Raw genomic sequence first — 18,878 nt, 5'->3', positions numbered from 1 at the left:
GGAACTGATGTTTGTCTTTCTACTCTGGTTCCACTAAAACAGTATCTAATATATAATTGAGACAGGTTGATAATAATAATAATAATAATAATAATAAGCGCAGAGCCCGAACAGTGAGGAGTTGAAAGTTGAAATCTGGTACACAGTTAGAGTACATCACGAAAACGCACACTAAGAAGGGATTTTTCGAAATTCCCCTGGGGGGAGAAAGACAGGATTAAGGCTTAACACTTCCATCAACAATGGAAGTTTTAAGTAACAATGGTAGTGTTACGTAACAATGGAATTGTTAAGAGAAAGTGACGTGCAAGATTTACAGGCGCAGATGCAGTTTTTTCATTTTTGCGGGAAATCGAACATATTTTTAGAACCATCTAAAAATTCTCTAATTAGTCTGGAAACAAGGGGACCCAATTCTTGCATTCTGTGAAAACAGGTAAGGTTGACTGTAACGTAATAATCTTTATCTTAGTTATCATTACTTTTGCCCGCGCAACGCCGTGCCCACCTGCTAGTTTCTAATATTGTTTGACATTTTAGAGTATTGATTTAGAGTGATATTACAATTTATTTTTTTTGTAAAAACAAGATCTTTAACTGATATTTTTTACCTTAAAAATATATCAACAAAGTTTTTAAAACAAACAATTTTAATAATTTGAATAAATGTACTTCAAATTATTTAAATACATTTAATGTACATAATTAACAGATATCGTATTATAAAACTATACTTTACTGGAATGAACTTTTATGTATAAGATTCATCTTCAGGGCTTAACTATTTTTAAAAGAACATTAAATAGTAAATATTTTAGTGGTTTAATTATTAATTTGGATTATTTAAATTGTATATTTGCCTGAAATATTGCCTTGAATTGTCTGCTTATGCTCAATTTTTAGAGTGGAAAAGAATGCTTTTAACTTATAAATCTATTTAATTAGAATATTAAAACTTCTTGTTCTTTTATAAGTAATTAATACCCTGAAGATGCATCAGAGTTTTAAATATTTAAAAGTCTCAGATAAAACTTTTAGTAATACAAGAGTAATTTAATTATTCTTCTGTTATTTTGATGAAAATTGCTTGATGAAAATTATATAAAAATTTACTTTTATAATGCATTCAATTCAAATTAGCAAAGTGGAAAAATCAAATCTCATTCATTTCCATTACTTTTTAATACACACATATTCAATTAGACATTAAATTATTATTCAATTCTTAATAATAAAATTTACTAAATTCATCCTTAAGTAGAATTGTTAAGTCCTTTATAATTTTACTGTATTCAATTAGTTAAGGATTGAATGAAAGTTCTAAGAAACAGTTTGAAAATATGCATATATAAAGTATACATTATTATGAGCTGTTATCTTTATAGTGATGACTCATAGATGAGATGGAATTTTCCAATTGTTAGTCATTTTTGGAAATAATGCTAAAAATATTTAACTGTAAAGGGCAATGCATACCATTTTCACATTAACAGAAATGACTAAAATGTTCTTCTTCTCTTAAACCTCATTACAGAAAACACTCATATGAATATCACCAGAAAAATGTAAAAGGCACATTTGATATAAAACCAGAAAAGTGCTATTAAAAGTCAAGAGGATAAGTAGTAGTACAGTCAAGTCAGAGGCAACAGTAACTACAACTGGCAACATTCTTAATGTGCAAGAACATAAGACAGGCCATGTCTTATGTTCTTGCACACTGTCTCTCCAGCAGTGCATAAAGCAATAGCATAGTTTTCTCCAATTTTTGACAATAAAAAGAATCTACATCCATTGGCACATGCAGGTACAGCATAAGAAGACATGAGTTGTATATGAGTGTACAAGTAGCATTCCAAGATTCCAAAAACAGCCAAGTTCTATGAAAGATTCTCTACAGGTGGGGGACTACAGTGAATGCAATGGGGAATCTTCCACAGAACTGTGGCCATTTTTTTGGAATTTCAGAACTGTATTTGTACATCTATATACAACCTATGTAGTCGTCTCCAAACTACATTTGATTGGTTTTTATCAAAAATTAAACAACACTACATCTCTCTTGCTTCATACACGGCTGAAGAGGCACCACCATTTTATCGGTCTGTTGTCTATGTTCTTGCACATCAACAGTATTGCCAGTAGCAGTTATTGTTACCTCTAACTTAGAACTTTCAGGTGTCAAAATTACAACAGTATTGCTCATCCTCCCAACTTTTGATGGCACTTTTCCAGTTTTATAATGAATGTGTCATTTTGTCATGTACACTTAGATTTTCACAGATTTTAGATTGACAGTCACTTAGATTTTATAAATACGTGAGCTGTTCACAGCCCAGCACATGTATTTGTAAAATCTAAGTGACTCGTACAGCACGGAATTCATATAAAACGGAATTATCAATAGTGTTATAGGGGGGGTCAACTTGTATATAGTAATAACAATGTTTTTCCAAAAATACAAACATCGGTTTGTATTTTTGGAAAACAAAACAAACAAACATCGGTTTGTTTGTTTTGTTAAGTTATGGCAATGCAACACTTAGGCGATCTGCCTAGGGAAGATGACTTCCAGGAGATCTTTTTAAGGGTAAGTGGCCCCTATTTAGGCATTACAGATATGGAGAAAACCTGGAAAACTCCATGTGGCCAGCCTGTCCGGACAAGGTATGAACCCACAACCAAACTCCCAGTGTCAGGGAACAAAACCGCTTGGCCACTGGTGGGCCTCACAGACATTGGTAAGAGTAGGAATATTACAATTGCAGGAACTACAGACCATCAACAATACCAAAATGTATGAAATGTCTTGGTATTGCTGATGGTCTATGATTATAATATAATTCCATCCCAAGTTTTGAATAACAGAACAAGTCACTACTGGTTGATTGATCACTTTATACTAATTAAAGTCTATTCACTTAATTTCTTCAAAAATAAAGTCTAAAACTTCAACATACACAAATTATTAATATTTGAAAGATAAAGATACTTATTATGTGGCATATTGACTCAAAAAGATGTGCATTTCTGCTCTAGATGATCATTGTACAGCCCAATAGCATTTGAGTTTTCTAAATATTTTCACTTTAAGTAAAGCAGTTTGAATTGGATTTATGTAATTATATAGGCACTTCAAATTCGTATGTAGCCTTTTTAATTTAGCCTTTATTCTGCTTTACTCATAAAAAGAACTATGCTAATGCCCTAGCTTCTTTGGACCATAAGAGAGTTCTCGAAATTAAATTCAAATAGACAATCAATTGCAGCCTTTCCAACCCTCATGGGATCGATACAAAAGAGGGCTATAGGACAGAATACAGAACTGAAATGCTGGATGTAATTCATTTCAGAATTGCTGACAAAAACATATGTTAAGTATAAAACTAAAAATTACATTGTATCTCTTCAAATATAGAAATAAAGTAAGAATAATCAATCATATATCACAGATGTTTAGTACTAATGCTTTTGATCATCTCTAATGGCCATCTTCAGGTAACCATACAAAATATTGTTCTATATTTGGTTCATATACATATTTTATTAGAGCAAACAATTAATATAAAAAACTCACAATTGTGTGTGTCTTTGAATTTTTCATCTTCAGAAAAAACAATCTAAAAATAAAATCTCAATGCCTACACTGATCCGGTAAAGTCAGACACCAACCTGTCTATCAATCATTGCAGCAGTCACTCACCTGCAAGACTACATACCATCCAGAAAGCAAAAACAATAAAAACAAAAGTATTAATAAATTATAAGTTGACAATTCACGTTACAGAAATGTTACTTATCAGCAAGCAAAAATTCCAAGAAAGAACAAGAAAACTAATGAAAAATGCATAAAGGAGAGTATAATTTTCTTTATTTTTGTTGCATCGTTAATTCCCAATTAATCAATGTAAATGTTAAAAAAAATAAATCACGCTATGAAAAACTTGTTATATATTTTCTGAAGGTAATTTCAAATTTGCATACTCAAATTTTAACTTATTATACTTTTAAATAGTAAAAACAACCCATATATTTAAAATATTTATGAAAAATAGAATCTGATATAAAGAGAAGTGGTTAGAATCTCATCGTGTACTAAAATTAATGGCAAGAAGTTAATTTTCAGTTAAATTAAGCAATTTATATTTTGTACAATTGATCAAAAGTAGATTGAACTTGTAACTTATCATCATGCATATGTCTTACCAGGATGAAGAGACACCTACACATTCATCTAATCTTCTCTTCCGAACATGTATTAATTTTAAGTATATAACCATACAGTTTAATTGCTATGCCAACCAAGTTTGTCTACATCCATTGGTTTTTATGGCACTTGGCCAATTTTGAGCTTACCTTTGTCAATTTATAATTGATAAATTCAGAATTTGATTATTGTTTTTATATAATAATGTGAAATTTTACTGTAAATTTCCTAAGATTGGACACAGTTCTATATTTTAATGATAGCTAACCAGTGTAATTATGTATTAATAGTAAATACAGATTAATATAGATATAGAAGAAAAGTTCAGATAAAGATTTTTGTAGTGCAACTGGTAACAGGCCTGTCCGAAATGCAGAAGTTGCATGTTCGTGTCCCAATCCTGTTCTTGATCACACTCTTCTTACAGAATTTTCTAAAATTACTTAAAACTCAATTAATTTTTAGTATTAATCTTCATGCCAGATGGCATATTTGCATAATATGGACAAATTTTAATTATTTAATTAATTAAATTAGCCATTATGTAGCACGAAGATAATCCAACAATTTAATATACTCTACATCTATGTTTAATTCCATATAATTTTTTCGTGCGTGTTTAAAAAGTTGTAGAATTTTCTAAACAGTGATGACTCCATATCATATTATCACATCAAAATAAATCACTTAAGGAACAAACTCTTATTGCAGAACATTTTTGAGGAAGTTTTTCTTATCTTTCACCCTTGGTTATCTTCTCAAAATACCTTCAATATCAAGAAAGTTTTAACCTATTTGACATTGAAAGTATTTTGTATATGCCAGTGAAGAAGGAAAGATAAGGCTTCCTAAAAACATTACAGCAAAATAAAAGCCAGTTTTCTCGTGTAATGGTTTATGCACAATCATAATTATTAATGAAACTTTGTCTTCAATTTTCTTTATCTCATTCTCCAGTTTTATAATTAGAGAATGAAGTAAAGAATAATGTGTATAAAGAAGTTAAATTTGAATAAAAATAATTCAAGCTATCTTTAATTTATATTTTTTATAAATTATTTTTCATTTTATTGTTATATGTTTTCCTTATTCTTTTCTTACCTAAAGACAAAGTAGGCCCCTTGATTTAATGGAATAATCATGGAATGGGTGGCAGCTATTGATAGAAGTTCATTAAATCAAATATATTTGAAATATATACTTAATATAGTTTCAAGCTTACAATGTATAGGATGTATTAAAATGTCATTATAATGTATAAGTATGAATAAATTATTATTAAAATGTACATTGAGTAATTTATACCTACTGATTCATTGACCAGCCTCTATTCACAAATGCTTTTAATTCTGTATATTATAATTATACTTTTAATTCAGTAAATTATTACTTGGTGCATGGTACCCAATGTATTATATGAGGGCATGTTGCTAGGCCAGATGTTTGTCCATTCCAAGGTCAGACCCACAATAGAATTAGCTAACACGAGTGAAATACAGGATATGAAGTGTAACTTAAACTACTCATGATAAATTGTTAAAGCCTAGATAACATTCAAGAAAGGTACATAAGACATCAGCCTAAAACTAGCCAAACTCACACGAATTACTAACTTAAGCAGTTCTTCACAAATAGTTTTTCATAAAATTTCAACATACGAATCCATTTAAGCAAGCATTTGAGACATTATCTCAAAAACAATCAGAAAAAATTCTCAATAGATCATTCAGTAAACTGATACTTTTTAAAATCAATATACCATTATATATTGATTATATATCATTTGAAATACTATACATTGCAGAATTCGAACCCAAATTTAATATATAAAATTCACAAACAAATGTAATTAAAAGATACAGTTTGACCGTATTTTTTTGTACTTTCTGAGTTTATAATTTCTAATTCATAAATCACCTGTAATAAAAAGATATATTAATCGTTCTCTCTTTTGTTTTCAATAACACTTAAAACATGTTCCAACATGTAAATCTATCAATACGAAACAATTATATAAACAGTTTCATACACAATTTAGAATACATAAACACCTCTTAACACAAGGTTGTCACATAGAAGTCAATAATAGGTAAAAATGCAGCTCCAAATGAGGCAGCCAGACCTCATCGGAGCCGTATAGTACGTGTTCAGGTGTGTAAGAAAATCGAGAAACTGAGGAATCTACAAGTCTCCAAAATCGGCCCATCTGGAACTTTGTAGACACTTGAAAATGGAGACGAAGTTAGATTTTGCCCAAATGATGAAAAAAAACTTCATTTTTTTAAATGCTTAAACTCTCTCACACGACCGCAATTACAATATTCCATATGGAGTCGTCCCACACAAACGTTCACCGATAAATTTACATCTGTCAATTTTATAAATATATAATCCAGCAACATTAGCAAGAAGAATTTTACAATTGGCAGATTTGTAACACGGCAGCAAGAAAAAATAAATAAAATAAAAAATTAAAAAAATATGTTTCCAAATTTAGGCCTACATTTTTTCTCGCGAGACAACGTCACCTCTCGCTAGACAAAGTTGGAAATTTCGAGCGATTTTGTTTAACTATACATGACTAATCAACTTTACAATACGTTTCATTGTCATCTTTTGTGAACGTAACACCACACCGCAAGAAAAATCTCGCGCGAATTTCTCATCATTGGTAATTTCTAGCGAGTAGAAAGTTGCAACGTGTTAAATTACGCTCCGTTATCGGATTTTACCCGCGAATTGGTAACATTTTCGCAACCTTATTGCACGACGTGACCCAGGGCTAAGCCTAATCGCCATAGGTTAACCATTGGTGGTTAGGTTAGCGATAGAATTGGATGGTGGAAGAAATAATATAAGTTATTACACGCGTACTTACTATCGTTTTCGTTAGTTTGATGCAAAGTTAGTTGTTCTTGGACAGCTGATAAGGTGGCAAACGAAGGCACAAATGGAGGTGCATCCACGTTTAAGGTCGAGATACTTTTCGATAAGTTTTCATCCGCTTTTCTACTATCGTCTGTGTACTGTTCCCACGATTCGGGTGCCGTCTGTTCTTCTGTACTATCTCCCATTTCCTCTTTTTTTATTAATATACGAATATACAAAACTTCTATATAAACAAATCTAGACTCGTATCTGCTTGACCCACGCCGCAACACATCCGCGTGGCTTGTCTTTCTTAATTCGGACGTTTGGTGGCGCTGTTGGATTTGTCAGCACTCCAGAAAAAAATATATATATAATTTTTTTTAAATAAAAATAATAAAAGTTTTATTAAGTTTTAAATTTAAGAATTTAATACGAATTGTTTATTTTTAAAAATTATTTGAAATAAATTCTTACTAAAAACTATAATATACTTTTTTTTTTAACTTGCACCGCCCGAGAGCTTTGTTTATCGTGCCCATTGTGGGTTAGGCCACACCATTTATGTCCGTTACGGTCCAATTATGGCCAAGCCCGTGATAGAGCGGACGAATGATGAGGGACGGAGTCCCATTTATCGGCACGGACGGACCATCCCCGAAGAATTCCTGCGGTTTTTCGATTGTCCGAATTGGGTCCTGGTCACCCAGAGCGATGGTTGCCATATTAACCATCTTGTGGGCATTAAGTAGTCCTTTTTTTCTATTCATATTTTAGATTCGGGTAGTCTGAAGTCCTGCGCAATGCTGTGTGGTGGCTTGAAAACTATCAATGATATTTCATGCAATTATTGAAGATATATCAATCCATGGTTACGTCTGGACACAGTCTACCTATTTTTTCCCTATAGGACCTTATTTTTAATCGTATCCACCATGGTTTGGTTTATTTAGTTACGGTAACGCGACACGTAAACGAAGGGAGATGCTTTACGGGAAGACATTCTATGAGAATCAGGCCTCTATATAGGTGTTACAAACGTAAAGAAACCCGGGAAAACTCCGAGAAACGCGAATCCACGACCAACTACCAGTGTTCAACAGTTACATCCACTCGCCATTGATGGGTGTGTCCATCGTGGATTCCGCTGGATCCACAATAAAGCATACTTGGCTAAGGCTTTGAATCCATCAATTTTTATAATAATTCTACCTCGCAATCTCTTGATTTGAACTTATGCAATCGTAAATAATAAACACAGAAAAGAAAACCAATCACTACTAACCATAATTCCGTGCCATGCCACTAGATTACAACTATTCACCACTATAATAATTTGTGTTACCACGATTGAAAAATCTACATTCACAATAAGCCTAGTAACCCATCAAGGCGTAAAAATAAAAATAAAAAGCCCTGTTAGTGCCCACGGAGCTTTTTATCAAGCCCATTATGGGCTCGGTCAAGCTCGCAATGAAGCGGTAAGGGTGGTGAGGGACGGGTGCAAATAAAAAATTCCTCTGGTTTCTTTCGACCCGTACGGATTAGGTTCGGTGTCCTACAGAGGTTTAGTTTGGTTTCATACTGCAACGCGACACACCGATGGTAGAATGCCTTCCGGTAGGTTTTTTATGGAAAAATTTATGGGAAACGTGCTTTTATTTAGGTGTTACTGACGTTATGAAAATTCGGAAAACACGACCAGTGTTCAGTGCTTATACTAATTCAAAATTAAAATATTTTGGATGATTATAAATATCTTTTATGGACAGCATGTGCAAAACGATTATATTGAGGATGATAGGATATATCATACGAGTATTTTCGATCATAAATGTTTTCAAAAACAATATTTTAAAGTTCGAACAAATAAATTTTAATTATTTTTTGTGTCAACTAAAAGGGCTTAAGTCCTTGTTACCTCCTGTAAGTTTGCCCCCTTCTTCCCATGAAGACGATGATGATGAAAGATGAAGTTGTTGAGGCTTATTGAACGGATGGAAAGCTGCCATCCGACAAAAATGCCAATCAATAATTTATGTGAATTTATTTTATACGAAATGTTTAAACGTTGTAACGTTGAAAAACAGAACTTTTGAATCTTTTTTGATGAAATTATGCTATCAATTTTAAGTTATGAAAGGTCAGATGAAATAATCAGAAAAATGGCCGAGCGGTTAAGTGTCAGCTTACCGATCTGGGAACCCGAAAGGATCAAAAAACGCCAGGAATCTTTTGAGCATTTGTCCCTCTCGGATATGTCAGGCCTGTCCCTTTCCACGCTTCCCCATTGAGGACCAAAAAAACCACTCCGAATTCGTTCTCGGATCTCCCAGAATGGTAGGATTACACCTTAATCACTCGGCTATTCGGCCGTCATACTCTATCTGTTAGTAAACTTAATTAAATGCAATAATCCTGCTTGAAAAAAATGTATTATCTTCGACTTTGTTACGAAACAATGAATTAAAAGATAAGCATTGTAAACGAAAATGGCGGTATCATTTTTAAACGATTGCACAAGAGAATCTGTAAATATTCTCACACACAGCTACGAATTTGAATACATACAGAAACTCGGCTGTGGAACATATGGAACAGTTTTATCCATGTACGACAGAAACAGAAAAAAGAAAGTTGCAGTAAAGATAGTAACCACCTGTAGCAGATCCGAATTGCATGATTGGATCTACTTACTCCACCCCAATATTGTGCCTCTTTATAACATCCTGAATTTATCCGAATGCGGGGTCAAAGTTTTCGTTATGCCTTCTAAAAATTGCACCATATTAAGCAAGCTGAATTCCGAAAGTTTTTGCAACCACTCTCAATCTTTCGAGTTTCTGAGGAAATGGATGTACGAGCTTCTATGCGGCCTGAATTACTTACATTGCAGGCACTTATACCACTTGGATCTAAAATTAGGAAACGAACTGCTTTCGGATGGCGCTACGGCCATGTTATCCGATTTTAGTTTTCTGACCAGGCAAAAAGAGGTCATATTGGGCGAAATGGGCATGCCCGACGTCTACAGGCCACCCGAAATCTACATATTTCAAGAGAAACAAATTGGCCAAAACAGATTCGATTCCGAAAAATTAGATCTGTGGGCCTTTGGCATATTATGCCTAGAAGCATTTACTAAGCAAGCGTTATATAAAAACCCAAATAGAAGATGGAACGACGCGAAAAATTCAGTAAGATGGCGCGGTTGGATGATAGAAGTTCAAGCGTTGCTTATTCACATACGTAATGACCTGTCTTATTTTTCGAAAATGATACAAACAGCATTCCCCTCTACGCAATTTGATGATGATCTTATTGCACTTTGCCAAAATTGCATCCAACTGCTCCTTCGTGAAGATCCAAATAGCAGAATTTTGACTAGCGAAGCCATGAAACACAGATTTTTAAAGAACTACAAGAAAGATTTATGTACAAATTTAGTAACTTAATTACATTCTTCAATGAAATACGAACGTTGAAGATCATTGAATTGTAAATATATGTATTTTTGAAAAATAAAATAACCGAAAATTAAATAAATTTTTGAATTTTGGAACTCATTTACACTTCATTTGAGCTTTTTTGTTCCGTGGGAACTAATTGTATTGATATATATATTTTTAACTATCTCCAGTTTGAAGGCCATTTCTAGTAAGCCCATTATGTGTTTGGCCAGGCCCACAATATAGCAGCCGAGCGATGATGGATGAACCAACCGGCCATCCTATTTCTCGGATTTATCCACCCGTGTGGATTCAATCTTGGATTCCCAGAATGCTAGGCTGCTACCTTAATCACTTAACCATCCAGCCATCTAGGATTGATAGCAGAAAACAATGCAACACAAGGGCAATCTGCCATGGAGTTTCTCTGAGACTTTGTACAGAAACTAACCCATTCAGGAGTTACATATAAAGCTATTAGCTATTAAGTGGTAATGCTTCATTTGGGCAGCCTGTTGGCAAGGCACAAACTCAGTGTTTGGTGGTTTTATTTCATCAGCCAGTGGTGGACTCCAGGATTTTTTTGTATAGAATTTGTCATTGATATACTGGGTCTCATTCATCACTACTGGCTTTTTTTTTTTTTTTTTAAACTCTCCGCCCTGTGGGCACTAAGAGGGTCTCTTTTTTGGCAAGCCCATTATGGATTTCACCAGGCCCACAATGGGGTGGCTGGGTGGTGAGGGATGGGATCCAACATATCCGAAAAATTCCTGGGGATTTATCGACCTGTCTGGATTCAAACCCAGGTCACTCAGTGTGCCAAACCTGGCTAAAATGGTAATGAAAAAATTGCCATTATAAAAAATTGTATTGTATTAAATTGAGAACCCAATGTATTAAAAACATTGTTTCTTAATACATACATTGGGTCCTCAGAAAGGTAAATGGCCTGGGCTTTTTCTTCCCTGTTTTACATTCACTGTGCATGTAAGCACATATTCAGTTTAATTTATATTAAAAACAAGAAACTGACACGATAATTTTATATTAATATACAATTTTATTCTGTACAAAATATACAAATATGATAATTTACCACTTAATAGCTAATGCATTTTTCATTTTTTCTACGGCATGATATTTTGTATGCAACATCTGTTGACATTTTAAAGTATCGGTTCCTCCCAGCCAGTCGGAATACAGAGTTTCAACGAGTTCGTTCTCTTCCGGTTGCTCCATCTTCACTGATCGATAGAGCTCTTTGACTCTGTCCAGCAATTCATTTTGCATCTTGCCGTCTTCAGGACGAATCTGAGCACCGCCGTTGATGCAACCTGAAATTATTATTGCATTATAAAATCTGTAATGGTGTACTTTAAATGAAATAATATACAATGAACCGCATCATACACTTCTTACACATATTGTTAAAAGTACAAAAAACACAATAACTGTACATCGGTAAGGAAGCAGGGGTGCTGCAAGGAAGAAATTACAAAGCTGAAGGGGCTACCATTAGAAAAAATTTTTCATTTATTCACAGTTCTACATCATTTCCTAATTTGTTCAGTAGTTTTCACCACTTTCACCATCTAAAGATGTCCTTATATTATAAATAATTTACTATTGTTGAGAAAATAGAGAAAATGAAAGCATGTTGCTAACTAAAGTGAAAAATTCATCATAAAATAACAATTTAACTAAACTGAATATGATATTTGATACATAAGTATGTTTGTATCTTCTATCTCATGCAATTTATAAATGAAAATATTTAATCACAGAAGTTCTGATCATCCCTAGCATTATCTAAAACAATAAATATTTAATATATAATTACCCGAAGGACAAGCCATTATTTCCACAAAGTGATAAGGACACTTTTTCCGTTTTATCTTCTGAATGATATTTTGTATGTTCCTAAAGCCATTTGCTATGGCAAATTTTAAGACGATTCCTTCTTCCGTTTCCAGTGTAATCTCTCGGAAATCTCTATTCCTGTTAAATGATATTTTGAGAAAACTTGATAAGACAAATTAAATTAAATTTTATTCATACAAAGTATTTGTCAATATCTAAAATACATGGTTTGTATTAATTAACATGCATTTTCATAAGATTTAAGGTTTTAAATATCTTATAAAACTAAATAAAGATATTACAAGATAATCTTTATTTACTACCAATATTAAAAAACCTTTCTTTGCACATCACAGATTTGACTGGACCCATAATAAGTCAGGACAGTGGCGTGGCATAGCATAGTGGGGGTGGCCCGCCCCGGGAGGCACTTTTTAGGGGGCGGCAAAATTACTTTTTAGGGACAGCAAAATTTCACAATAAATAATAATAATATCTTGTAAAAATTTGAACCATTTCATATCATATTCACGTCGCAGCTACGATTCGGACCGATTGAAATGAGCACGGAATATTGTTACCATCCGGACAGTCCGGGATATCTTGCACAACCTGTCGACTGTCCGGGTCAGCAATTTTAAAAAGGTGGCAACACTAGCACAGAATTTTTCATTACTTATTCTGTGGAGAAACTGAATTTTAGTCTTTTAAATTGAGATACCTAAATAAGAGGACGGCGAAATTTTCCTTTGCCCCGGGCCGCTGACACCCATGCTATGCCACTGAATCAGGATGGCACAAAAATCTGGATCAAAGTGTCAAAGCACTCAAAATCTTACTGAGAATCTGACCTGAGCTTGAATCCAGACTCTTGGAGCAAGTAGTAATGCCTTTACTTCTATGATTATTTGGTCATTCCTTAAAAGTTTTAATGCCTTAATTCCTTGAATGCTTAAGCCAAACAGTTGGCTCAAGCTTTCAAGGAATTAAGGCATTAAAGTATTGATAAACAGTTCTTGTATATGCAGAAGAACATGGAAATATTGTATCGACTTTCTACCTCATTATTATTTAACAAAATTTAATATAAAATTGATTTTTTTTAAATTTTTCTCCATAAAAAATCTTAAAATTTGATTTCAAACTCATGGTGTCTTAAAATCAAGGAATTACAATATATATTATCGGTGTCCAAACTGTGGCTTGCAAGCCAATGTGGGTTATCTATACCCTTACAGCATCTCCCATATTATATAATTATTATAATTAATTTCTGATACATAATGTATGGATCCTGTCACAAGGTATATGTGCAGAATCTTAATAAAACTTTTGTTACAGGCATTATTTTCAGAATAAGGATATCAATTGTCATACGACACCTTGGTATATATGCAGGATTTTAATAATGTTGATAGATAACTAGTGATTATTTTATTCCCTCCAACAAAATAAAAATAATCATACCTTAAAGTTTTAAACTGTAAATTTTCCACCTTCTTTCCGAACAGATGAAATGCGGCATACGAAAAAACGTATTCGCAGTAGCCTCCAGAAGCCGAACCAGAGTGGCCAATTAATTCTTCACTTCCATAATTAAGGAATCTAAATTACAGAAGTACATCATGATTCGTAAATAACCAAATTGAAATGCTTTGTAAAATTTTGTACATTCATGTACCAAGATCAAATTAATCAAGATATTTGTGCCTTAACACGTTAACCACTATCTGACGCACTGGAGGTTGTACTAATTAGGGCTGTCTAGAGCCAACTTTATAGATATGCACGAGAGGCCACCACTAGGATGTAAAACGTCTTACAAAGCCAGAATAATTTAACCTTGAGTGAAACTACATTGGTTATAGCGACACTGGATAGTCGGATGGCTCTGTATGGCCCTAATTAGTACGAAGATCGTCGGTGCATCGGATAGAGGTTAACACGTTAAATAAATTATGCAAAACCATTGTCATAATGGACACACTGCATATTAAAGCAGCTAGTTAAGCAAGCCAATGAAATAGATGATTTCAAATGAAACAGGCCCTGTCATTGGCTTGCTTACCCAGTTATATTAATTAAAGCATTTTATCAAGCAACATGCTCAACAATATTGATTTAAGAAAGAGACGAAAATGTTCAGGATAATAAAAATATTTATTGCTGGGAGTATGAGAAAGGTATGGTATTAAATATCATGTTCCAGATGTTGTAAAGTGATAATCACATCAATTTATTTTAAATAATACATTTTACAAGAAAAGTTAGGCCAGGCCCACAATTGGGCAGCTGGGTGGTGAGAGACGAAGCTCAACACATCCAGATGGATCATCCCCAAAAAAGCCCAGGGATTTTTCAACCCATCTAGATTCAATCCCAGGTCTCCCAGAGTGGTAGGCTGCAACCTTAGCCCCCTGGCCATCAGAATATAATAATTAAAGTCCATTTAGTCTTTAAGTAAGTTTCCAAACTTTTCCAGAAATTAATATATATATATATATTTATAAATTCATAAAACATTATGAAATAATTCATACTCTGAATCAAGTTTCTCATTTGGAAGATCCACAAAACTGATTCCTTCTTTCTCCAACATCAAATCAACTTCAACTGAAAATAAAATAAACACATCACTTAGAAAATTTTTTAAATATATTTCATTCTTACATAATTGTATTGCAGAGAAATACACAAAAAATCATTGTTGGAGTTTTGACTGTATGTTGGTAGCACTACTGAAGAAGCCTGTTTAGCGAAATGCATTTAGGGAATTTATTGATGTAATAGAATGTTTTCTCTGCACTTGGGTTTGCCTTTAACTTTTTTATTTTTAACTTTTACTTTATTATTTACATAATGTTTTAGAGTTTTAAAGTTATTTGCCCCCTGTGTGTTAGGACAGAAAGAAAAATTGATTTTTTGTGTATTTCTCTACAATACAATTATGTAAGAATTTGATAAATAATCTTTCGTTTTAAATAATTAATTTGGATATATTTCATTATATAAAGAATATAAAAATATAAGTAATATGAAAACAAATATAAAAACAATTTGGAGTCTTCTATGAGTTTATATGGCAAAAGTAGATAAAGGACAGGTATTTAGGTGAGTGCATTTGAGATGAAGGACAACTTGTTAATGTTTTAAAAGGTCATTTATCGAGTGAAAAAATGGTCCTTGTACAATAGAGAGGTATAGTACAAATACTAGTCTCTGATAGAGTTTGGCTAATTAAAGAATTGATGACAAATGGAGACAGATAGAAACTAAGCAAAATGAAGCCTCAAGACACATGTTTTAATATACTGGGTCACTCAATCTTACATTCCAATTGGTTTCAAATCTTTGTCCTCTTGACTTGATTGATCCCCTTACCTATTTCTAGGTGAAACCTAGCCCTTCTTGGGCTGTGGGAAAAGGTTGACATTGACAATTTATTTGATCTTAATTGGAGATGTTTGCAGTTCTTAGAACCCTCAATGCTGATGGTGTCATGACAGTTATTCATTAGAATTGAATGTTATTCATAAATTGACAGGAATAAACACATTCTTGTTATCACATGATGTGAACAATTCAATAAAAAAAAAAATATTCTTTTATAAAATTATTAGCGAACGGGTGTCAAGAGTGTCTGGACATTCTCATCCATGGAAGACCTCACACTTCTTAGTAAGTCCACATATTATAAAGAGACAATTAAGTAATTGATGAACAGAGTGGAAAGAGTTAAAAAAATCAAACAAAAATACGGTTCAGTATCCTGTTAACTCTCAACAATTTATTATTCAAAAGAATTGTTTTTCTTTTATTAAGCTGAATTTATGAATGATATTCCTTATTTCTGAATAGTGTATATATTAATTATGTTTTATCAACAAGCTTAATTAAGTGCAATTATAATTTTTGCTTATCTTTTACAATTGTTTTTGAACTATTCAATAGCATATTCATAATAAATTTTTTCTTACTTGTGGTGACAACACAGTCAACGTCTCGTGTCCGATACAGATCCTGATAAAAATCAGACCTAGAAGCTTCTAGTTTCTTATCATAACAAGGCATAACAGTTACGTGGTATATCTACACAAATAGGAAAAACAATATACTTGTTACAAAACAATTAAATTTAATTTTCTTAATAAATAAGTACAGGTTAGTGCCACTTAACAATGTTCTACTTGATAACAGACTGTATATGCAAAGGTTTCATAAGGTTTAGTTCCTATTGTCTTTATTAGTGCCCATTGATCAAACTGTTGATTTCTTAAAGTTCAAAAAGAAACTTAGCACATTATGTTACAGTTGTGTTATATACAGGGTGTGTAGTAAAGTCCTTATACATCCACTTAACTAATGAATGCAGATAGCTACAGTTATGAACAAGATGAATAGTTAGAATAAAGTGATTATGTGTGAGAGTAGCCAAGGATGTAGGTCTCAATCTACGCCACTTACGGGCACTAGTCGGTAAGACCAGTTCTCTAACTTTAATAGGAGAGCGTTATCAAAGTTGATCCGAACTGCGAAGTTCAGATGCTCGTCAGGATTCCTTGACACCAGTTAATCAATCTTATTATACGCGGATTAACACGCGTATGTGATCTGATTCGGTCACGCAATTAAAAGACATTTTTAACTAAAACGAAATAATAAATTTAATAGAACAAAAATTAAATCATACAAAAGGTGGATAAACAAAAGACAGAACCACTACAACCAATATACACATCGGTAGATAGCTATACTTATATTCTACCCTAGTCGCGATCGAGAGAGAGCTCACAAAAATCGTTATAAAACAAACGACCTGTTTCAGTTGTCGTTCGTCTTCTTCTCTGTATGCAAGTTCAGTTACTTCTTCGTATGGGAGATCAATACATGCACCCATATAAATGTATATTTCCTACGTGCAGACTTATTCCGTATGTGACTCGTCTGAGGACATTGGTCATCAGGAGGGAAACATATGTGGAGTTTGTATACTTTCGGATCTGTCGTTGAACTCCCCGAATTCTGCTGAGTTCCCTGTATATCTTCGGAATATCGACCAATCATCGGCCCGTAACTCTTTCGTGAGAACGGATGAAAGGGAGGATGAATGAGGGGTAACCATTTCCCATCTGAGCTGGATTTTAACCAGATAAGGGAAAGTCAGAGGATGTTCTCTTCTGTGAAAGGAAGTAACATCTGTTATCTGGGTTTTTCCCACGTTAAAACAGTATTTTTCTCACCAAAAATGAAAGTAATATTTGATGACATTATTTTAACGTTAATAATAAAATATTAATTTAGACCCAGGGGCCTTTCGGGTCTCACAGCATTGTGGTGATGTTACAATAAATAATTTATTATACCTTACATCATAAAAGTGATAATTTACTTTTAGTTTTATTTTACAATAATTAGTAAGTTAAGAGAAAAGTTGATTTTAGTGGGGATAAAAATCAGTATTCTTTTTATTAGCCTAAAATTTAATACTTAGGGGAAAAAATATTGTTCCAAATTGATGCTTTTTACAAAAGTGGTCCTACTATTGAATGGTGAGAAGACTCTCAATGTCTTACACACATTCTTTTCCTTATAGAGCCACTCTTCACTTAACAACCTGTCTGTTTAATTAATGACCACTCATGCTTATGACTAACTCTCCAGTGTGATTAATCTTCTTTCTTAGTCAGTTTTGTTCCTACTGTATTCATCAAACAAAACTTTCACCATCAATAAGATTACATATTTCTTTTATAAATTTGCACTTTATTGTTTAAATTTGATGACTAAAATATCTGAATGTCTTACTTTTTGAATAAACTTTACTTTTTTTGGTACATCATTTTTATAATTTTTGCAGATAATATTTTTATTTTCTCTAAATGTATGAGATGCAAATTAAAACAAAATTATCTAATAGGAATTTCCTTCAGATCTTTTCTTTATCCAAAATAAATAAAAATGATTAAGCTGTTGTTTATTGACAAATTTGCTTAATGACCTAATCATAGGAATGAAACTTGTCATTCAGTGAAGAGTGGCTGCAGACTATAATTTTCAAAATTGCATAGCTATGAAATATTTTACTAAGAAGTAAAACTTTCCTTCAAATTCATATCTCTGAAAAAACAGAGAGAACGATAAGTATATGAGCTGCTTTGCAAAAAGAAAATCTTGTTTGAAATAGTTCTTTAATTGAATATAACAATTTTGTAATAAAGTTACCTTATGTTACATATTATTGAAAATTGTTTTTCAGTTTGATATGACTTTTGATTTTTATTTTTATAATAATAATAATAATAATAATAATAACTCTCCCGTGGTCACCACCTGGTCATGGTGGGAGAGCCCAGTAATTTTACAGATCCATAGGGCAATGCAGGCTGGAGCACAAGCTCCTGGTAGGGACACCCATGCCAGTAAGGTCTATGGGGAGAAATGAAGCTAAGAGTGACCACACACCCACATTCTGTGGAGATAATCATTATGGT

General features: G+C 32.9%; 3 protein-coding genes across 4 annotated transcripts in view; 1 reads left to right on the top strand and 2 right to left on the bottom strand.

Annotated features, from left to right (window-relative positions):
- LOC111628076 (eukaryotic peptide chain release factor GTP-binding subunit ERF3A-like) overlaps positions 1 to 7,415 on the bottom strand; it is a 64,770-nt gene extending 57,355 nt beyond the window's left edge. The window contains exon 1 of the mRNA XM_023371798.1: positions 7,086 to 7,415. Coding sequence (XP_023227566.1) covers positions 7,086 to 7,281 — 196 coding nt within the window. The 5' untranslated portion in view covers positions 7,282 to 7,415. The remainder of the gene's footprint in view (positions 1 to 7,085) is intronic.
- A 1,491-nt stretch (positions 7,416 to 8,906) lies between these two features.
- Positions 8,907 to 10,625, top strand: LOC111628075 (mitogen-activated protein kinase 3-like). Its single transcript, XM_023371797.1, has one exon. It carries the CDS (start codon positions 9,568 to 9,570, stop codon positions 10,528 to 10,530), a length of 963 nt encoding a protein of 320 aa, XP_023227565.1. The 5' UTR covers positions 8,907 to 9,567; the 3' UTR covers positions 10,531 to 10,625.
- Positions 10,626 to 11,567: 942 nt separating this feature from the next.
- Positions 11,568 to 18,878, bottom strand: part of LOC111628072 (cytosolic Fe-S cluster assembly factor narfl-like) — a 29,210-nt gene continuing 21,899 nt past the window's right edge. For both annotated transcript variants that reach the window (XM_023371792.1, XM_023371793.1), the window contains exons 7-11: positions 16,365 to 16,476; positions 14,928 to 15,000; positions 13,855 to 13,992; positions 12,368 to 12,525; positions 11,568 to 11,861 (exon numbers count right to left, since the gene is read on the bottom strand). In XM_023371792.1, coding sequence (XP_023227560.1) covers positions 11,620 to 11,861; positions 12,368 to 12,525; positions 13,855 to 13,992; positions 14,928 to 15,000; positions 16,365 to 16,476 — 723 coding nt within the window. In that variant the 3' untranslated portion in view covers positions 11,568 to 11,619. The remainder of the gene's footprint in view (positions 11,862 to 12,367; positions 12,526 to 13,854; positions 13,993 to 14,927; positions 15,001 to 16,364; positions 16,477 to 18,878) is intronic.

This window comes from Centruroides sculpturatus, unplaced genomic scaffold, assembly GCF_000671375.1.
Source record: "Centruroides sculpturatus isolate CEXI.00-Female unplaced genomic scaffold, Cexi_2.0 scaffold563, whole genome shotgun sequence".
NCBI classification, from domain to species: Eukaryota; Metazoa; Arthropoda; class Arachnida; order Scorpiones; family Buthidae; genus Centruroides; species Centruroides sculpturatus.
This window is presented reverse-complemented; position numbering and strand designations above follow the sequence as displayed.

Coding starts and splice junctions, on each gene's coding strand:
- LOC111628075 (XM_023371797.1), top strand. CDS start 9,568: ATGGCGGTATCATTTTTAAACGATTGCACAAGAGAATCTGTAAATATT.